Consider the following 21,628-nt stretch of genomic DNA (forward strand, 5'->3'; position numbering starts at 1 on the left):
TCAGCATGACAAGCATACGACTCTTGCATGGGTGCAATAACAGCATTACAGCTGTTATTCTGTCCTTTAATTCAGACAACAGAATGGGGCAGTACAGGCAACACATAACTGATCAGCACAGAGTTGGTAACAGTCTAAGGGCTTAACATAGCATCCATCCAAAAATTTCCACTTTGAAGTATTGGTATGTAGTTAGTTTGATGTGGCCCTACAGAAGTCAACATCTTGCTTTGCATGGTAACTGATTTATGCGCCCTTGGCATTGACCAACACATAATTTATTGCAGTAGAACATTTCATGACTCCAAAAGAAAGCAGCATATTAAAGTAGAAATGTGCATTTGTGGGTGGGAGAATGGAGGTCTTTACCATAGGAAAGAGATTTTGCCAAATGGTTTTTCGTGTTTTCTTTTTGTAAATGTAAAGGACAGCAGTGGACGTGATGCTTCCAACGCGAGAGCAAATCCCAGCTTTGAGAAGCAGGCACATTGTCTTATTTCAGTCAAAACATGGAGGACAACTTAAAAATGTTCCCTTGGCTTGGCAGACATACAGTACACGGAGGTTTACATTGCAAGAGAAGAGCTAAATGCAAAGGATTGCACTACTTCCAATCGCCAATACTATCAATTTAATGAGCTTTGAAATTTTCACCTCTGGGGTATCAATAGTTTTCTTCGTCCCTACATCATATATAATTCTGAAAACAATGTCAATCACCTCACAACCCATTCCCAAATTTCTTGCTCCAAAACGATGTTCTGTTTTTCTCACATCATGTTTTTGTGTACACCGCAAGTCTTTATCAATACGCTGTTCTTACACAATTGACCAAACTCTTTCTTAGATAAATGTCATCAGACACGCATGTATTCATCTGCAATCTGTTTTGATGAGTTGTTTCCATTGATTCCTTGCCCCAAACTGATATGGTTTTACTTTGGTTTAAGTCCATGGGGATAACTAGGTAGGACCAGTGGAGCTAGCAATCTCCCTGGCCAGTCCCTGACCTCCCACTAGGCATTCTGCATCTCCTTGCCAATTTTGTAACTCAGAATTTTATTCCAGTCGATCTTGGTGCGTGTGACGGGCAGCTGGCGACGTAGAGCCTTAAAGGTTGTATCAGACATGGCCTGGTAGTTCTCACTGATTGCAGTCTGGTGATGAAAGAGGAGCAAAGTGCATTATTACTAGTGTACGTATTATATGTTAACTTCATGAGTCACATTAAACCAACTGCTACTCGAGATACAGAATCATAAGAGGAGCAGTTTACCTGGTAGTCATTTTCAGCATGTTCGATAATGTCGACAAATTCCTTAGCTGTCTGAGTTTCACTCTGAAACACAATGAAGCCATTCCAGATACAATATTTAACCAACACAGAATGAAGCACACAACAAAGAGTCACCATTCTGAAGAGCAAGAGTAATGGTTTACTTACAGTCACTGATATTGATTGTTCTACCTCTTTATGACTAACCAATTGCACATTACCATCTTCATAGTAGTGCACCTAGATACAGAAGGAACAGGGTTAGTTTTTTCCATTGACCTTTACCCAATTCATCACTCAAACAAAAAAGTACTCCGAGGTCAACTGACCTGTATCTTCAGCACTCCTACGACCTGTGCAGTCGACTGACCAATGGTAAGTTTCCACTCTGACCGACAGCGACCATTCCTGTTTGGCAAACAGATCCATCACTTTAGTTAGTGGCAACATCATTTATAGTCTATTTCACTGATTGTAAAAACAAAACAAAAAAGAAAACTAAATTAGATCGTTTTTAAATTTAAGAGGGTACAGTACCAAAAGTTTTTGGGTTGAAACTGATGTCCCTCAATGCAGGCTATGATCGTTTGCTGGCCGTCAACATTTTTTCCATATACCTGTGACACACAAACAATACACAAGGCGAGAAAATTGGTCAAATGTAGTTTGTACACTACTCCAGTGGGGCTTTGACTTACAAGTTTAATTTGTTCCATGACCACACTTCTTACTCAAAGCACTTGTATTTTAAATCATCTTTCTCCATTGAAATGAGTAGAAAAGCCATTACTCGAATTCTGCGCCACATTGTGCCCCCATTTGTTGTGCATGCATTGGCCACCAGAAGGCAGTAAGATAAAGACATTGGTTATAACACCGCAATGCAGAGGCTAATAGCCAGTGTGTTATTTTTTTGCTTTGATTGCTAGCATGAAGCTACGGGCGCTTCCTAGGGCATTCATGTTATTGTTTTGAATATAAAATGCGCACGTTTCCTTGTTTAATGTTTAGTTTGACAGTAAATGTCAATTTGGAGTGACATTAAACAGCTTAAAGACTTTTTTTAAGAATAGTTCGCCATCTGACCTAATGCTGGTTCTTGTGACATGAATTGTGCTACGTTCTGTGCTGCCCTCTCACACCCCAAAGGGACTCGTATCTCTTAAACTTTTAGATTGGGTCACGTGTAAGACAAGGTACCATTGTATTATTTTGCAGCATTTAGGTGCAACTCACTGTGCAGACTCCAGTAGGGTAGTGCTCTTTGACATAGGCACTAAGGGCATTGTCACAGGAATCCCTCCAGGTTTTCAGAGATGTGTCTCCTTCATATGATTGCACATCACTAACTTCTTTCCGTAGGTGGTCAAAGCGGAAAGATAAATTGTTGCGAGGGTCCAGGAAGCGCCCCTGACCCAGGTCACCATGTTCGGTAATCAGAACCTGTAAATAAAACCCAGGAAGGTTACAACAAAATAAAATAAAATTGTAAAACAGTGTTTCTGGAATGAAGGAAAGGTTATGAAGATGCATACCGGGTCTTCAAAGCCATCAAGTCTGGCAGGTGTGAACTGATCCATATTGTACTGGGCAAAGGAGCTGGACACATGGGATAGATGAAATCATACAGTTAAGATTTTAAATTTCATCTGTAGAAGAAATTTCATCTGTGCTGTATGTTGCAGCACATTTGAAAATAAAGTTGTACTTGACTTGATTTGTCATGTTATTAGAAATATCGTGTTCCATAATAAATGGCACTTACTGCGATGCTCCCTCCCTGAGAAGGGTATCATTGTCAAGAAGAAGGCGCACATCTGTAAAGACAAAAATACACATTGGCCTTTTCCCCTCACCCTTATAGCTGGAAATGTAGATGGCCAAATCCTAGGGGGCTCCCTCCAAATGCTTTGGATACAACTATGTTAAACAAACATGTAAAAGTACAAACTGGTTTCTTTTATTATGACTAGCTGCACCTCTATTCCAAGCGCACAATCCAAACATGGTTCATTCAAGGTGTTTTTTTTAATTCTGCTATATTCTGATGAATTAAGTGAATGTGACTACTAAATCCAAAAATGTATTCATATGGCAGATTAAATACGAACAATTTACGTAACAGATTTTAGACCAAACTGTTAATTGACTAAATTAATTGCATGTTCTGTGCAAAATAACTGTCTTGATTGATTTGGTGCTTTATTTGAACATATACACAAAATTTAAGAAAAAAATACAATTATATTATTCAACACAGTTCACATGTTCAAACAACAATACGGAAGTAAAAAACTTCTCGTTCTACCACCGTCTTTAAGTTTTTGACTGCGTTATCATAGACTATTCAGATACAACATACTCGGTTGTAAATGTATCCAAATACCGGTACTCCAAATCCGCTGAGAGGTCTTACCATTGAAGACTTCATTGAATTCTCCTGGGGGGGCACGGGTCACAAAGTTAGCTGCAATGCGAACCTTTAAAATCAAAAACAGATGCGCAGTATGAACATTAAAATGAACTGTAATCCGGAAAAAAACATAAGTGCACGCTAATGCCAATGTGAATTAGTGTGTGCAGTCACATTATCTCGTGTCTGCTCGTGGATTCAAGATACCATCTGCTACTTTGATGACGGCATTACAAAAAACAATCACAAATAAGCGTGAGTCTTCATCGTTGCAGCTTTGATTCCACTAGGCTCAATCGAAACTAAACGACCTGAAATGGGCACTTCAAGTAATGTGAGGGTCCCAAATATTTCAGCTGCAACTGTACCCGTTTGACACAAGCAAACCTTCCCATTGGCTGACATCCATCCGGGTGAATTACAAGAACTAACGGACACGTTAACTTAGGAGTAACTGTGCTTTTAATTCCAATGCACTGTACGCAACAATTAAAGTGTGCATCACACAATTATCGAGCTGAAACAAATCCCGCTAGCTGAAGATGCCTTACCAGCACTGGCTAAATGTTAAGCGAAAGCTATCTTGGGAAATACAATCATTTTTTTCATTTCACGGCGTCACCGAATCACGTAGCGGTGCGTGTATTTTACCTGTTAGCAAACTAGAGCAATTGGAACCGTGAATGAAAGAAGTTTACAAGATTCAAACCTTCTCCTCGTCTGACAGCGGTTCCTCAACGTCAGCCATCTTGGCTCATTGTGACCCCACCTAAACACTCGGAGTGATAGAACCGATGCGATTGTTGTAAGGACAAGTACACGGAAAAGTGGCGTATTCTACAACTTAAAAAGAAAAGACCACACTACACTATGACGAACATTTACAAGTATCATCAACTTTTAAGGACAAAAAAAAAAAAAAACGAAGAACGGCGGGGGGTGGGTAACTCGGGCTTTGTTTTTACCACTACTTCCTGTTGTTTCACAGAGTAAAACTTCATTTGAAATTAAAGAATAACGAGCACGAGTTTCAACCATAAATTATAATTTCGTAAAGTTATAGCAACCGTCACAATCGATTCAGTTCTTATATTCAACAGTTTTGGGGAATTATTTTACTTAGTTATTTATTTTTGCCGTGCTGGTTCTTTTTATTGTGAATACAATCAAAGGAAATCGTTTTGTGTATCCTCATCAACTTCTTGTGCTTTCAACCACAGTGACTACCAACCTCCAGTCATGGATTCGCAGGTATATAATTCACCCCATTAGTGACCATAACCTACACATCTGACACTAGATCACGTGTACGTGTTTTGGCGTTGGTAGTTAAGCTTTCTGTTCATGAACTCACTTAACTCTTATGGTAGTCAAGCTAGCTTGCGGTTCGTGTCAATGCTTGGTTTCGTTTTTGACTCAGTTACTGCACTACAGGAAGTTCTCGATTAAAATAACCTGGTCACACATTGATAGACAAAACTGTTCCCCCCCCCCCCCCCCGCCCCGTTTTGCTTGTACCTGGGTACGTTAAGTATAGTATTACCAATGGTTGGTAAGTAACAAAGAGGTTTGATGATATAGATCGGGCTTTGCTGATGCACGTTCCATTCGTGCCGGCTGGATTGTCCCTTGGTTGAAAAATGAACAGGGAATTGTTCTCTTAGTGACAACTGTTGCCAATTGCAGGTAGTTTGTTTGATCGTTGTGTTGGATGTTGTTAGGTGATTACCAACCCAGAGGAAATCGCCAGACTCTACAGACAGCTCAGCCTCTTCCCCTCACTCAGCAGAGCAGACGTTGGACCTGTCATCACCTCTCAGTATGGAGGCAAATACAGCAACATCTACACAGGTTTGTGTCAACGTCGAGGGCTACACATCCCACCATGATCACCGACATTGATTCTGATCATCTGCTGCAGAATGGAGCCAGCGCGATCTGGAGAGGAATGAAAATGTCAAGTTTTGCAAACAGTACATCGTGTTCCATGATGACAAGTCTGTGGTATTTTCAGCGCCATCCGGAAACTGCACTGAGGTCCAAGGAGTGTATGTACAAGCTATGAAGTTAGATGTATTAGTTATTTTGAATATGTTCCAATATACACGTTTTTTCCCTCCTCGTATCAGGTTGCTAAGTAAAGATTCCCCATCTGGAGAAATGAAGGCTGTTGTCAGAAAAAGTACAGTAAAGGGGGAAGATAACCAGTTTCTGGAGGTTTGGTGTTTTATTAATACTCTAGAGCAGTGTTTTTTTTGTGTCAAGGACCAGTTGAGACAAGTGCATGTTGTTTGTGGACCGGCAACCATTTTTTTTCCATCCATCCATCCATTTTCCACCGCTTATCTGGGGTCGGGTCGCGGGGGGCAGCAGCTTTAGGAGGGAAGCCCAGACTTCCCTCTCCCCAGCCACTTCTTCGAGCTCTTCCTGGCGGATCCGAACCATTTTTTTATTGCTTTTAAATCGCCAGTTTGAAAGCACTGGTACTGAAAACAAAGACAGATATAGATTAATTAAACATTTCATTCACATAATTTTATTCCCCATTCATTTTAAACAGCATTATTGTACTGTACAACAAATGTAAAATAAAATATTGTAGAACCACAATGAAATGGACCAATCAGGAATAATAAATACACCCTAAAATGTAAACATAATTTTTAAGTTTTAAAGTTCCACATACGGCATTAGCATCATTGTGCAATGAAACACTTTAACCCCCCCCCCCACACACACACACACACAATCTTGCTGCTGTAGACTGCAAATTTCCCCAGTGTGGGACGAATAAAGGTTATCTTATCTTATTGCTACTTGCAAATGTGACTGATCAAGAAATGACACGAATGATTGCTGCTTTTGTCTGGTGGCTGCCATCTAGTTATTAGTGACTAAACTGTGAAAGGTTACGTGGGCAGGCTGTGCAAACGCTGCTCGCATTTTCATGCTTTCCACTTGTTCACTTGGGTGCCGTGCTACTGGTACTAATGATTCAATAGGTTTCATGTATTGACGACATACCATGCACAACAGCTTCCTCCTCCACTTCACTCTGGAGATACCGCCAGGGGAGGTCCTTTTCTTGTCAAAATAGCTTCATCTTCAGAAGTCATGGCTGGCCATCAGCTGCGCATTTAGCTGAACCTTTGGTCAAATTGTTACCATTACTTTCTGTTTACTGCTACTTCTTTCATTTATTGGCGGATTCTGCTTATTTCAACTTGCAAACTGATTGGCTCGTGTCAAGCACATTTCCGCAATGTCTGATAGACTAAATTTGCTCACAGGTCTGTCTTTGTGCGGCCTAGTCCCAAATGGTACTGGTCCGCTGATGGGTGATTGGAGACCACTGCTCTGAAGCAATGGCCCTCAAACATTTTAGTACTACCTAAAAAATACATAGCTCTCCAAGTATCACAATAATGACCAACACTGAATACAATGGCGTAGTAGGTCTTCGTTTTCAACAAAAATGAGACAGATTTTATTCCTGAAAACCACTTGTTTTACACTGGTCTTTGTAACTGAGTTTCTGTTTCATAGAGTTTCTACTTAGCTTCTACAATGAATTTATTCTTCAGATCTGGAATAAAAACATCAAGATGAAAAGCATCAATCTCACAGCTTTAAAGAAGCATGGGAAAGTTTATGAAGATGGTGAGTTACCCCAAAAATCCCATTCACTAAAATCATAATTCCTAATTACAAAAAAAAAAAAAAGTTTGACAGACATTCCTGATGAAAAAGAGCTCCAATGACAACAATATGGAATTAAGAGTCACAGAATAACATCTATGTGGTTTTGTGTCCTCAGAGATCTTTGGTTGCTTGGTCTGGTCCCATTCTGAGACACACCTCCTGTATGTGGCTGAGAAAAAGAGACCCAAGGCCGAGTCTTTCTTCCAGGTCTGTTAAGAGCTGCTGGTTTGGTCGTAGATTCTCCCGAAAAGTAGAAAAGCACAATTATAACTCACACAGCCTGTAATTACTAATAAAATCAAAAGGTCTGTTGCTTTTTTACACCATTAGGCATTTTCTTTGTCTGTGTTCATTGTTGATTTATTGCTTTTTCTTAAACTTAATCCGCAATCGGTTTGGCGATCAGTCCATTGTGTACCACAACTCTTGCCCAAAATCAGATGGGATTAGCTCCAGCTTGTGATGGGAAAATGAAACTTCATGATGCACCTGTGATATTTTTTTTACTCCTCTACATGGTGCTCTTGATTTAAAGACGAAGGCTAGTTTCCACTGCGTCTTGTAATCAAGAGTGCCAAATAGATTATCACATATAAATTATCACAAGTGCTTCGTGAAGCTTCATTTGTCCGTTACAATCTCCATCTTAATTGTAACCCTCATTAAGACAGGAGGTTTAGAAAGTAAATGGATGATTGCTGAATATAAATTTATAGTGTGCAAGGCTACGGGTGATTCACATCTTGATAAAAACTCACAATCAATATTGCACATTGTGGTAAATTCCGGTAAATAATTCTGCGTTTCACTTTCTGATTGTAGACTGAGTCTTCACTGTTGTCCTCTTCTGTGGATGAGGAAGGAACTGTCAAAAAAGATGCTGTCAAAGTAGATCCATTTCACACTCATGCATTTTTTTTTGATTCTGTGTTATGTGGCTCATGGCAATGTTGTTTTTGCTTCGGTTAACCTGAAGGGAGAGCAGTTTGTCTTCTACGAGGACTGGGGAGAAGCGCTGGTTCAGAAAAGCAGTCCAGTGCTGTGTGTTGTGGACATCGAGGGGAACAATGTTTCTGTGTTAGAAGGAGTGCCTGAGAACATCTCACCAGGACAGGTTGGTGCACAGTGTACATGTTTCCTTTCATTTGCAACTCCTGAGTAAAACATTAGCGTGACTTAATTACCAGAGGTTCGGTAACAACATGCCACATATTGCAGGTGTTAGTTTATGAAATTATATCGTATCGACAAGGAACTTTGCTTATTTGAATGCCAGTTAATAGGAAATCAGTCCATTTTGTGTTTGAACAATCAGAGTGCTTGCGGCCTCTCTTGTTCTGTGCAGGCATTTTGGGCTCCAGGTGACACTGGTGTGGTGTTTGCTGGATGGTGTCACGAACCTTTCAGACTTGGACTCAGGTCCTGTACCAACAGGAGGTGATTTGATCTTCATTTTGATCAGCACAGTCTCTGTGTTAACTCCGCATGCTAACTGTTCAAAATACAATCCTCATTGAGTTTGTCTCCACTCACCACTGTTCATGTTTCTGCTTTTTTGGCCAGCTCATCTTTGTACTATGTGGATCTCACTGGAGGGAAATGTGGTAAGTGCAACCAGCTAAGCTTCAGAGCTGCTACTCATTCTAGTATGCAACTCTGGAAATGTAATCAAGACTGTGCAAATGGATGTGGTTACTTTTGTGTTTTAACTTACCGATAGATTGCTCATTCATCTTATTGCATGTTTTGTACCTCTCAGAGAAGTTGCTATCTGGAAACAGTGCAGTGTCCTCGCCCAGGCTGAGCCCAGACCAGTGCCGGATTGTCTACCTGGAATCTACTTGCTATGGACCACACATGCAGTGTAGCCGACTGTGTATGGTAAAGCTCATTATACATTATCATTATTATTAGTCATATTTTCTCTGTTGCATTGTTTGGAATGTTTTATGGGGGGTTGTGGATAGAGTACAGTATACTTTGTAATGTTGAAGCACGTATTCCTTTCTTTTGTAGTATGATTGGTATACTAAGAAGACCTCAGTGGTGGTGGATGTGGTGAAGAGACCAGGAAAAGGTAAGTAATATTTGTCGCACTTTTTGTTGCACATTTTGCTCATAAAATTTGTCTTGAGGCTTTGTGTTTGTGATTGTACAGATGGCTTCACTGGCATCTATTGCAGTCATTTGCCGTCTAAATGCTGGTCAGCTGATAGTCAGCGAATTATTGTTGCCTGTCCTCAACGCAGCCGCAAGGTCTTTCTCATTTCCTAAGACTTATTGCATTTTTTTTAAAGAAAACTAGACAGTCGGTTTTGTTTGTTTGTTTTTTACTCACATGTTGAATGTCCTTGAGTAAAGGTTGTTCTTGTCTGTGTTTTAGGAGTTGCTGATGGTGGATATAAATACAGGGAGTGTCACCTCTCTGACTTCAAGTGAGTCAATGCTTACTTAAAGCTCATTAAGTTACCGGTACATGAATGAATGGGCTAATTTTTATCTTGTCTGCACGTTTAATTAAGATTAATTCCGGAATATGTTATGCGCATAGAGTACTTTGTTAAAGACGTCTTGAAAACCTGCTACGGCCGCTTACCCATTATGTATTTTGTGTGCTCAATAGTGTGCAGAAGAGTCTAACGCAGGCTCTGTCTAAGGATCAGGCTTGTCTGCATTGTAAATCATTTAAAATCTGTCCAGCAGGGATCAGCCAGGATCTTGCTGCAGAACAAGTAGAAGTAGAGTGGGAGTGATGCATGGGCCGAGTTGTGGCGTAGCCTAGAGTCGGGTGGAGTAGCATGTAGTAAGTAGAGAGTGCATTTGAACCAGTACTAAGCCGAATTGTAAAACCAGTTTAGTTTGGTGTAACTGTGGTTCAGCACAAAACGAAAATCAGACCAATGGAGCAGTGTACTGATTTCTTTTCCATGCATCCCGGGTTGTCGGGAACTGAAGGAGTCCAGAGAAGCAAACCAAAGCAGACGGGTTGTTTGAGTGCTCGCTTATGTTTTGGGGCTAAGATGACGCACCAGGAAATCCAACAGTCCAAAATGTCTTTCAATCAACAAGTCTATTTCTAGTCAAATTATTTCATGTCTTCTGTAGAGTCTGGCATGGGTGCTTGGAATCTGCTGACTGTCGAGCGAGATCTGATAGTGGCAAGCTGCTCTTCTCCAAACTGCCCTCCAAGTCTGGTATTCATTTCTTGATTCAAGTATTACATAGCACGACTGGATTTTCTCTTCCATTATGAGGTCTTGTTGAGGACATAGACCAACCTCAATCGTCAAACAGTCACAGGTGACTTTCTTTGAACGAGTACCCTATTTGTAGGTATTGTCTTGAGAGAAACCAAGACAACGAAAGTCTTTTTTTCAGCTACAATTGATGGAGAAACACAATTTAGAGATCTGTGATTGAGTGACTACCCAAGCAGTGGGGTGCGGCCCCTCGTATAATTTTTTTTTTTTCTTCTTGGAACGGGTTAAAGCCTGACATACAGGAAAATTACAACCTAGCATAGCAATGAACTTGCATCGCAACAGTTACACATAGCAAAATGAAGTCTGACGCACAACCTTGCACGGCAACCAACTTTGCATAGCACCACTTACAGATGGCGTGATCAGCTGATACAATGATACAAGTTAACACTGTTAAATGTCAAATTTCCACTACAGTATGCTACTCGTTTCCATCATTTTTCGCAAGGCTGTTTTTGTGTGATCACATTGCACAGGTCTGTTTTGCACTCCTCTCAGAAAAGAAATAGCTCTGGCTTGTTAAAAATGAGTTTTCCATGTTTATTTTTAGGTATGATGTTCAGTGGGCTCTCCTCTTTTGCCTCGTTTTCAATTCGATTTTCATTCAGTATTTTGATGTTTCTCACTTTTTAGATGCCCAAAATGTGTTGACAGCTAGCTGGAATATTTTAATCGACCTTTCACAAATAATTTTGAGGGGTGTAGTCGAATTCATTTTTAATGTCAGTAATTAATTCACTACTGTATAATTATAATGGGGCGGCACGGTGAACTATTGGTTAGCACGTCGGCTTCATAGTGCAGAGGTGCAGCTATCGATTCCGGCTCCGGCCTTCCTGTGTGGAGTTTGAATGTTTTCCTCGTGCCTACGTGGGTTTTCTCCGGGTACTTCAGTTTCCTCCCACATTCCAAAAACATACAGTACGTGGCAGGCTATTGGAACACTCTGAAATTGTACCTAGATGTGATTGTGAGCGCGAATGGTTGTTTGTCTCTGTGTCTTGCGATGGGCTTGCAACCAGTCCAGGGTGTACCCCGCCTACTACCCGAAGACGGCTGGGATAGGCTCCAGCACGCCTGCGACCCTCATGAGGATAAACAGATTACAAAATGGATGTGTGGTTGGATAATTATAGTTACAGAACACTTTCTTGTGATGTGCCGTCTTCATAATTCGGTCCACACTAACAAGTAAACTGTGAGTCCTCAAGGTCTCAGCTTAATTCTTTTTCTTAAAAACTGATCACAGGCCATTCCATTGTTTTGAATCCAAAACAAGATGACTTTTTTGCCCACGTTTTGAAGCTTTTAAATTTTAAACACCCATTTGTTCCTTTATTACAGTTCTTTCAGGTGACATTGGTCCTGCTGGGGAAAAAAAAGATTTTCAATTTGTTGTCACATACTTGCTTATTTGATAATGAAAGATGAGTGTGTGTGTGTATGTGTATATATAATGTTTGTTTTTTTCTTTCATTTCCCTTCCAAACTTCTTCAACCTTTAAATTGTATCACGCTAAGAGGACAACACATTTTAAAGAATGTCTTGACCAAAGTTTGTGTTTTTATTAAAGTGAGAGGTCCCACTAACAGCCAATGACGCTCGTAGCAGTCAACAATGATGTCATGAAGGTTGTTTTACTCAGATGTCTTGTTTTATAGCACAATAGCCACAAATATTCCAACTGTGAATCAGTAATTGCATTTTTGGACAAATGTGCAAGTTTTCTAGTTATTGTTCCACTTTATGCAATAGTAGGTTAAAAAGGAAAATGGGCAGTCCTCCCATTGCAACGTGTCTTGTGTCTCACATCTAGAGAGTGGGTTTCCTTCCAACCAGGGATTCTGAAGAAGAAGTGGTTTGGATTACACTGGAGGAATCTCAGACAATGCTGGAAATTGATTGGCAGATCTTGACGTTCACCCCTCCCTCAGAGCAAGACAACAGCCAATACCGTAGGAGTAAAATTCTGCTTTAGCTTTTTTCATTTTCAATTGTACATATTGAGTCTATTCTGTCTTAAGGTAAGATCTTCGAATGCTGTAAATATAAATTGTACACCGACAAGTTCTTTCCATAACTTTTGATGGCTTTATGTTAACTTTTGCTTGTTATAGATGTGTTTTTTTTTGTCTTCGTGTTGTTTAGTTCGAGAAAAGAGAAAAATTCAAATGCTTTCAAGTAACATTTTTATGAACTGGTAGTGAACCGGCAGATGTTTTTGTTCATGTAAAGGCAAAAATCTATCCAGGCAAGCACCAATATTTGTGAGAATATTTGTTGTCTTACTAATCATCTGCACTTGGCGCCATTTGAATGGGCATCATTCCATTTTCTGTTTTCCAGCCGGCCTTGATTTTGAAGCTTTGCTGATCAAACCAAAGGATGTGAAAGATGGTGTCAAGCTGCCTCTCATTGTGATGCCTCATGGTTGGTGCTTATGCTGACATAAGTCTGCATTACTGGTCTCCTAGTGTATTGTCTTAGGACACAGAGCTTTGATGGTGACTTATTCTTAAATTGATCCCGTTCTTGCACATTAATTACTGTAATTATCCATCTCATTTGCAGAAGGCCAACAAGCTAGGTTCTTACTCGTGGGATTGTTTTACTTTGACTAATGCATGAGAATTGAATACTAAACTGTATTTCAAATGATTTCTTGCAATAGGGGGTCCACACTCAGTGATTGTTGCGGACTGGCTTCTGTCCCCCGCTGTGCAATGCAGGCTTGGCTTTGCTATTTTATTAGGTAAGTTCAAACCCCAAAATGAAACCTTATAATGTTCCACCTCACATATGCCAATGCTAAGAATTCAGGGATCTCAAATCCACAACCCGGTTTGCTGTGTTTTGTTTTTTTCAGTGTTGCACACATTTTCGGACCGCACACGAATCATGTAATCCACACACATCTGTAGTCCTTTCAAAGTTGTAAGCTCCAACTTCAAAATGTGCTGAATGCGACAATGGTCGCTCAACAAGTGTATTCTTCAGGATTTGATTTCCCTCGCTAAGATGTCGGAAGAGTCCTCATGTAGTATCCAAAGTAGGACTGTAATTGTGTATCAAACTCTGCAAAAGTTGCAAAGAGTGCAAAACTCTTTCTGCTCAATTGAAATTCACATTGCATATTTGCATCTCCATATCTTTTTTGTTTGTTTTGTTTTGCTTGTTTCCAGTGAACTATCGTGGATCGATTGGATTTGGCCAGGACAATATCCTTTCATTGCCCGGCAATGTTGGCACACAGGACGTCAAAGATGTTCAAGTAAAATGAATAATCCTCCTTGCTTTCAAGTAACTCACATGGCAATGGTTATTTTGTTTTACCTCTGTGCAGATTGTTTCTTCAGTAGTGTTTTATTTGTGTAATCGCAATTGAGAAAGAATTCATTTCAGTTACAATGGTAACTATGCATGTTGTTTTCATGTTTTTTCGCCAACAGTTTGCCGTTGAAAGTGTTCTGAAAGCTGAGGAGTTTGACAGTCAGAAGCTGGCAGTTACCGGAGGTTCCCACGGCGGCTTCTTAGCCTGTCATCTCATTGGCCAATACCCCGGTTACTACAAGGCTTGTGTGGCTCTCAACCCTGTCGTGAATTTGGCCTCTATGGTTTGCACCACAGACATCCCAGACTGGTATAGTCTGATATGTTTGTCTTGTTTTATATAACTGCCACCAATGTGCATCAACGCATCTTTTTCACAGTTTTAGCAATTCATCTATACACCCTGGGTTTAAAAAAAAAAAAAAAAAAAAAGTCCCATCTTTTACATTCATTGTCGTCGTGGTGTCCGATTCTTACAGGTGTGTGTTTGAGGCTGGCTTTGACTACAGTGCAGATAGCATACATGAACCTGCTGTTTGGGAGCAAATGTTGAGCAAGTCTCCAGTCCAACTTGTGGCACAGGTATGAGAAGTGATTGTGTGTCAATTAATAATAAGCTTGTGGCTGTTAACTGGTGCTCATCCAGCTGTGAATTCACATGAATATAGGTACAGACACCGGTCTTACTCGTACTCGGAGAAGATGACAAGCGCGTGCCCCACAAACAAGGAATTGAATATTACAGAGCTTTGAAAGCAAAGCAGGTACTTGTCCGGTAAGCTGCTTTTATGACCTCTCTCTTTTGTGGTTTCTGTCATATGAATTGCTCATTCTCTGATGCTCTGATTTTTGATGCGCAGTTTGCTGATATACCCGGGGAACAACCACTCGCTGTCCAATGTGGATGCTGAGTCTGATAGCTTCATGAACAGCGCTCTGTGGATAATACAACACTTGAGTGTGACTGATGGGGCTTGAATGAAAAGAGGATAGTGTGTTAACTCCAGCAATGGAATACTAACAAAGGTTCTTTCCTGTTTTCGGGGCGTTGTGAAGCCAAACCAAATCAGTGGTCTGAGTCCAGAACACACTTTGTGTTAGTTTAATTCTGTCTGTATTGACGGTGATTACTATCTTCTACAATGTGTATGATTCTTAATGTGTATGATTCTTTTCGTAAATGTCCTAACTCTTCTAAAACTTGAATAAAGGCCGTTTTAAATTCGTATCCATGCTTTTGTCATTCCTCGATAATGCTTTCATAATGTCTTGCGGTTGTATTTCGGTATGTGGAGTGAAACTGCAGTTTAGTTCCTCGTAAGTCTGTTTAGACGTGTAGCAGACTTGAGTGCAAAGCTGAAGCATGAACCATTTGAAAAGTGATAGGAAAAAATGTATTCACAAGGAAGATGATCTATTGCTGTTAAGTACCTTCACAAAATTGTGTATTTCCACATATAGACAATAATGCGTTAGAAAAGATTAGCGTGATAGTTTGAAGTCAAACAATGAGTCCATCTATGTTCTTCACAACAACAGTTGTCATCATGATCTTTGAGTTGTCACAAAATCAATGAGAATTATTTTTATATTGAATCAAATGTGCATGTACACATTTGATTCAATATAAAAATGGATAATGTATTTCCAAGTTTTTCTTCAGCCTTGCACCCCCCCCCCCCCCCCCCAGGATAAAAGTCTTGCTCTGCTCTGGCCTTGACACAGGAATGAGAAAAACAAATACCTGTAAAATGAAAAGGAAGTCTAAATTTACTCGATAATGAAAAAAAAGGTAATCAGAAGCTATAGCAAGAAGACAGTTATGTTTTTTATGTAAAAACAAACAAAAAATAGCCGTCTCTGTGAAACAATTATAGATTAATAATTAATGAAGGTCAGGCTATTATTTTTAGATCTCTACTTCATAATTTGACATGGTGGATATCCTTAGTGGGCACGTCCACCTCACAATGCAGAAGTTTGGGGTTCGATTCTAGGCCCCGGGGTCCCTGTGCGGAGTTTGCATGCCTGTGTGGGTTTTCTCTGGGTACTCCGGTTTCCTTCCCCATTCCAAAAACATGCATGGCAGGTGAATGGAACACACTAAATCAGGGGTCACCAACGTGGTGCCCGTGGGCACCAGGTAGCCCATGAGGACCACACCAATAACCTGCCAGTGCTAGGATTGTGATTTGCTAGTAGAAATTATGATTTAAAAATGCAAACACTGGCAGTATTGTGAGACATTTTTAAGATGACCAGAGCCTGAAAATTAAAATCATTGAGTATTAAAAATAACACGTTCTAATATTATTTAATGTAATTTGTACAGATGTTATTTCAGACGTGTATCAATTTGGTAGCCCTTCACACAATCAGTACACATGAAGTAGCTCTCTCACTCTCAAAAAGGTTGCTGACCCCTACTCTAAAATTGTCCCTAGGTGTGATTGTGAGTGCGGATGGGTGTTCGTCTGTGTGTGCCTTGCGACTGGCTGGTCTGTCCCCGGCCTACTGCCCAAAGACAGCTGGAATAGGCTCCAGCATGCCCGCGACCCTTGTGAGGGTAAGCGGATTAGAAAATAGATAGATTGACATCCTTAGCCCAGGTCCAGAATGACCTGCAAACATTAAGTGTGAATGGAAAATGAACAGCAAGTTTTATGATCACTTGTCGCCCATGTCCGAAAGCTATGATGATGATGATGATGCTGCTGGTGATGATGATGATGATGAAACGGTCCAATCCTAGCCTACAAGTCCATGGAGCTGGGGCAGCAGTCCTGTCGCGCACGCGCCAACAGTTGGGAGCGCGAGCGAGCCCACGCGGACACCACGAATGCTGGCAGGCAGCAGAGGTCACGCACGAAAAGAGGCACAGTTGAAGAGATGACACCGTGATGGAGTAGCCCACTCCGGACAGGTGGAGGAGCCAGCCACCGGTTGTTGCAAGAGAGGTGCGTACGTGGACGCCGGTGAAGGGGGGTTCCGTGTTTCCTCGCTGTCAACTATGTGCATGACAACTATGTGGATTGAGATTAATTATTATATAAGGCATCGGACTCGTGTAGCATGTAGCCTTGCGCATAGGAGCAAGAAACTAATCCCCTCATGCAGTTGTAGTAGAGCTGCGCCGTGGCGGCGGCGGCGTCTGCAGGAGGAGGCGCAGCAGGCAACCTTTTACACTCGCATGCCATAAAAATAGTGGATGGCGAGTTGAAATGTTTTACGAAGGTGTGAGGGCGTCTTTTAGTGACGTCACTCGGCAAAGCAACGAGTTTTGTTCCAGGCAACAGTTGGCCGTGACGACAATTTGGGGAACAAGGGAAATAAATGGAGGTACTTGCAGTTGATACATTGTTACAACCGATTTTGGTCAGTTTTTGTTTTGCTCTTAGTTATCACACTGTGCAACTTGTTATATTGGCTGTCAGCGACTTTTTGCCACGCCGGTTTCAAATGTCCAAACCAGTCACATGTCCACTTAAATGCAATGCTGCACTGTTGTAGCAACATTTTTGGTGATTCCAAAAGATTAATTCATTGTGTGCAACGAGGACGGATGAGAGATTGACGGTTGTGTGATGATTGACACGCAGATTAACCAATCACTCAATTGGATGTTGTGCAGTGACCACTACCGTCCAATCCTTTTGGATTAGAGGAGGGATAATGTTTTGGATTTGCCTATGCTTTACAGGCCATTCCAATATCTGGCCCATCACAAATAGATGTTTTTGATTCTCCATGGTTGGCACAGTGAATGAGGAAATCTGCTTTTACAGTTTTGAGTTTAGGGGTTTGAATCTGTCCTCTGTCTTCTTGTGGATTTTCTCTGCATGGGTATTCCTGTTTCCTCCCACGTTCCAAAACGTTTCTTAGATTAATTGAAGACTCTAACTTGTCTTTAGGTGAGAATGTGAGTGTAGATGCTTGTTTGTCTGTAGTTACCCTGCAAGCGATTGGCGCCCAGTTGGCATGGGTAGATCTTAGCGTCTGACGGTATGATAGCCGTGACCAAAAATATTGCGGTATCATGGACGGTATGAAAACAAAAACTCTAAAATGACCTTTTCTGACTTAACTGGGGCTAAAAAAAAGTTGAACTTCAAACAGGCAGCTAAATTACTCAACTCTGCAAGCAAAAAAAGAAAAGAAGCGCTTTCAACCAATTACAGCTGCTATTTGTGGTTACTGAAAACTTGACTTTTTAAAGTTTAAACTGCGAAACAGATTTTACGCCTGTGTTGCAGGCGTAAAATGACAAATGCGTGAGTAAATTTCAAATCTATAAATGAATGGCTATTGGTTTTTCAAGGTGATTTATTTATTGTAAGCTAAATGTGTCAATCAAGTCCTCAATTTAGTTCCATTTTGTATATTTTTACTAAATTGTAAAAATGCAAAATGGTCTCAGAGTGCATAATCCCACATTCAAATTTGTGAGCTACACCTATGAAACAAATGCCTAGAACTAGTAATAATAAACAATTCAACAACCTTCATCACACCACAAATATGAAAACAAAAAGTAATTTTCAGTTGAATTAATTAAGATTCAGCATTGAGCTGTCTCTTCCATACATCCATCTGTTTTTTAATCCATTTATCCTCACAAGGGTCCCGGGCGTGCTGGAGCCTATCCCAGCTGTCTTGGGGCAGTAGGCCGGGGACACCCTGAACCGGTTCCCAGCCAATCGCAGGGCACACAGAAACGAACAACCATCCACGCTCACACTCACCCTGAGGGACAATTTAGAGTGTTCAATCAGCCTGCCATGCATGTTTTGGGAATGTGGGAGGAAACCGGAGTAAACTACGCAAGAACGAGGAGAACATACAAACTCCACACAGGAGAGCCGGAGTCGAACCCCAAACCTCTGCACTGTGGGGCAGATGTGCTAACCAGTTGCCCACTGTACCTTAACGCCCGGTATATCTTTTCTTTTGACAGATTTTTCTTTTTCTGTTGTCAAGGATCCATGATGTCCGGTTCTGGACCTGAAACCAATTCATGTTGGGTTGCTGTATTTGGGAGCCGTGTTGCCTGTTGCCCATGGCAACCTCTTTCAGTTATTAGGACAAAACACTGTAAGTCCCACCCTCACGCCCCATCAAATCCACGATGGGCAGGTAAAAACTGAGAGGCCAGGAGTTGGCCATCTAAACCCACAAAGTGAGTCCATAAAGGGATATAAAACCGTTGTCCTTAAGTTTGTCCTAAAAATGCCAAATGTAGCCATATAAAAATGCCTCTAAATGTTCGAGCCAAGCCGGCGCAATGCAAACTGTCTGCTGTCTCAAAGAGCAGCGGGCGCGCAGATGGCACTGCATCTCATTCCCGCTTTTCAAGGTCTGAAAAACAGGCCAAAGGTAAACAGACTAAGACCAGTTCAACCCCAGGCTGCCGCTCAGGACTGGAACCTGGCTCGGTCTCCACACCCATTTCAAAAGTACCTGGAGGTCAAGAATCAATGTCAAGGCTCGGTCCAAAGAAACCTGGAGGAGTAACACATACAAAGGAGACCTCTGGCTCCGCAACAGCCCCGGGGGGAAAAACGATGTCAATGGAAAACATCCAGTCTTTCAATGCGGTTTACGGCACTTCTGGCATATACTCCTGCGAGCGGGATGCTTTGGAACCCTCTGGAAGTTATCCTAAAGGCACCATGACACTTGGAAGGAACACCAGCCGCTTCTCCCACAGTGGCCGTGGTGCTGGTGCGGGCAGCAGCCCAAATGTCAACTCCACCGACCCGAATCACCCATCCAACCACTACAGCAAAGGCCGAAGCGTTCGCCCTGCAGGGACTTGCAGTCTACAGCGGCAGTCGGGGAGACGCCCGCAGGCGCTGGACTCGAGCGATCACGAGGCGCCTTCTGCATCTGATCTCCAGGCTCAACTGAGAGAGCTCCAGAGGGAAAATGACAGCCTAAGAAAAGAATTGGATGGAAGCAAGGATGGAAAGACAGGCCACAGTATTAACAGTGCCCACCTTTGGAGTGTGGATGCCAAGAGAGACAAAGGCATCAGGCGGGAGGATGGAGCAAGGAGCTCTGCACTCAAGGACTATTACAAGGAAGATGCAGATAACGTTCAGGTAAGTCATCATCATTGTTTTCATCTCATATTTGACCTTTTTTTTTATAACCAGTTTAAATGCATGAACCACCAGTGTTCATATCCACGGCAATGGTCCTGCACTTTGTACCAAACGAGTCAACATGGACGTCAACAGTGAGTCATGTTCACACAAGTAAATCTGTGTTCGTTTCTATTTGTGTGTCTCACGCAGACGTCAAACCTCTTCTCATACCTTATGTGTAGCCGTCATTCAGGTTGCAAAGAAAAGCTACTTTCCACGTCACTTGGAAAGATGCTTTCAAGGCTTCGTGCTTGAGTTTACATGGGAACTGGCCTTCTTAGTGCTTACCAGAGTCCAACACAGCTTAAAAGCTACTCCTGAAAGCATTCTTGTAATATGTAACTGAGTAAAAAACAAAAACAAAACCCCCCCCGTTGTTCCTGTACTTGAGTGGGATTTTCACATATCTGCACTTTACTGTTATATTTCTAGCAACTTTCAGGTTTGCGCCACTGCATCTAATCTAAAATATCTAAATACTCTGAATCATCTACCTTAACCTTCTTAGGATTGGACTGATATGGACTTTTTTTTTAGGCTGATTTATTTGGCAGAAAAAAGAAAAACCCTCTGATAACCAATTAATTGGACAATTAATTAAAAATGTATTTACAGTAATTAAAAAGGTTGAGCATTTTACTGTTTCTCACGAATTTGTCACCAATTGTGGTCCTTGAGGCTCGCTCTCCTGCATGTTTTAGATTTATCCCTCCTCCAACAGACCTGATTGAAATGATCAGGATCGTTATCAGGTTCCTCCGAAGCTTGTTTGAGCTGATCATTTGAATCAGCCCTACTCAGTGTTAAACTTTCCAATAGAATAATTTTTTTTACACAAAATTCTCTTCTGGTTGCCCCACTCGCAGTTTCATGAGAAATTAAGAATATGGTGGACCACTGCTATTCGGCGGGGGGTTGCCGCTAGGGACTGAATCGGCCCGCGGATAGCGAAAATGCATTTGAGAGAAAAAAAATGAACCCACAAAAATGATTCTAAAAATGCTGATAAACCTCGAATGTGTATTGTTCATAAATATGGAGGAAAAGGGAAAAAACAAACACACAAAACCCCCCACCAAAACTCCAAACTAAACAAACACAGACTATATTTAAAAAACGTTTTTTAAATCTTGAAAAGAAATCTGCAAATTGTGACACTTTTCTGGAGTACCAGCGAAGAGCGAGCACTGGGAGATTGAGCACACTCAAAGGCCCGAAAGAAGATTCATAATCACATCTCAACTCCTCTTATTCTCTTATTTCAATATTTTAGCGTACATTTTTTTTTCATATTGTTTCCCCCATGTGTTTAAACTCTTGAGTTCAACTACCGGTAATCTATCCCCTTCCTTGTTCCAGGGTGGATGATTCATTTTCTGTATAATTTATCCTTTGAGTCACCTTGCAAAGTTGTCAACATCCAAACTGTTTCATTTGCATACAGAATGTCACTTTCTCCCTCAGCTGTGCCAATTATTGCCAAACAGACTCCCACCT

The 21,628-nt window shown here is 41.2% G+C and overlaps 3 protein-coding genes across 5 annotated transcripts in view; 2 read left to right on the forward strand and 1 right to left on the reverse strand.

Moving 5' to 3' along the window:
- Positions 1–23: 23 nt before the first annotated feature.
- capza1b (capping actin protein of muscle Z-line subunit alpha 1b) lies at positions 24–4,623 on the reverse strand. The gene is made up of 10 exons (XM_086115701.1): positions 4,399–4,623; positions 3,693–3,756; positions 3,042–3,093; positions 2,812–2,875; positions 2,513–2,719; positions 1,814–1,893; positions 1,606–1,684; positions 1,445–1,516; positions 1,277–1,339; positions 24–1,157 (listed from the first exon to the last, which is right to left on the reverse strand). The coding sequence occupies exons 1-10, from the start codon at positions 4,435–4,437 to the stop codon at positions 1,017–1,019; spliced, it is 861 nt and encodes a 286-aa protein (XP_085971827.1). The 5' UTR covers positions 4,438–4,623; the 3' UTR covers positions 24–1,016.
- A 190-nt stretch (positions 4,624–4,813) lies between these two features.
- Positions 4,814–15,213, forward strand: LOC147210734 (acylamino-acid-releasing enzyme-like). Its single transcript, XM_086115668.1, has 23 exons — positions 4,814–4,940; positions 5,411–5,540; positions 5,611–5,737; positions 5,819–5,906; positions 7,274–7,349; positions 7,507–7,598; positions 8,214–8,279; positions 8,368–8,505; positions 8,737–8,828; positions 8,955–8,995; positions 9,151–9,272; positions 9,408–9,468; positions 9,550–9,647; positions 9,775–9,826; positions 10,497–10,585; positions 12,472–12,610; positions 13,002–13,085; positions 13,327–13,407; positions 13,838–13,926; positions 14,105–14,295; positions 14,465–14,567; positions 14,654–14,760; positions 14,846–15,213. The coding sequence occupies exons 1-23, from the start codon at positions 4,929–4,931 to the stop codon at positions 14,961–14,963; spliced, it is 2,196 nt and encodes a 731-aa protein (XP_085971794.1). The 5' UTR covers positions 4,814–4,928; the 3' UTR covers positions 14,964–15,213.
- Positions 15,214–16,831: 1,618 nt separating this feature from the next.
- The window catches only part of LOC147210735 (ERC protein 2-like), a 143,219-nt gene continuing 138,422 nt past the window's right edge, over positions 16,832–21,628 (forward strand). For 2 of the 3 annotated variants that reach the window (XM_086115658.1, XM_086115641.1), the window contains exons 1-2: positions 16,832–16,942; positions 18,940–20,086. In XM_086115658.1, coding sequence (XP_085971784.1) covers positions 19,235–20,086 — 852 coding nt within the window. In that variant the 5' untranslated portion in view covers positions 16,832–16,942; positions 18,940–19,234. The remainder of the gene's footprint in view (positions 16,943–18,939; positions 20,087–21,628) is intronic. The other variant, XM_086115650.1, reaches the window with a different exon arrangement.

This window comes from Hippocampus guttulatus, chromosome 1 (genome assembly GCF_054856545.1).
Source record: "Hippocampus guttulatus isolate MCC_2025c chromosome 1, RoL_Hgut_1.0, whole genome shotgun sequence".
Classification (NCBI taxonomy): domain Eukaryota; kingdom Metazoa; phylum Chordata; class Actinopteri; order Syngnathiformes; family Syngnathidae; genus Hippocampus; species Hippocampus guttulatus.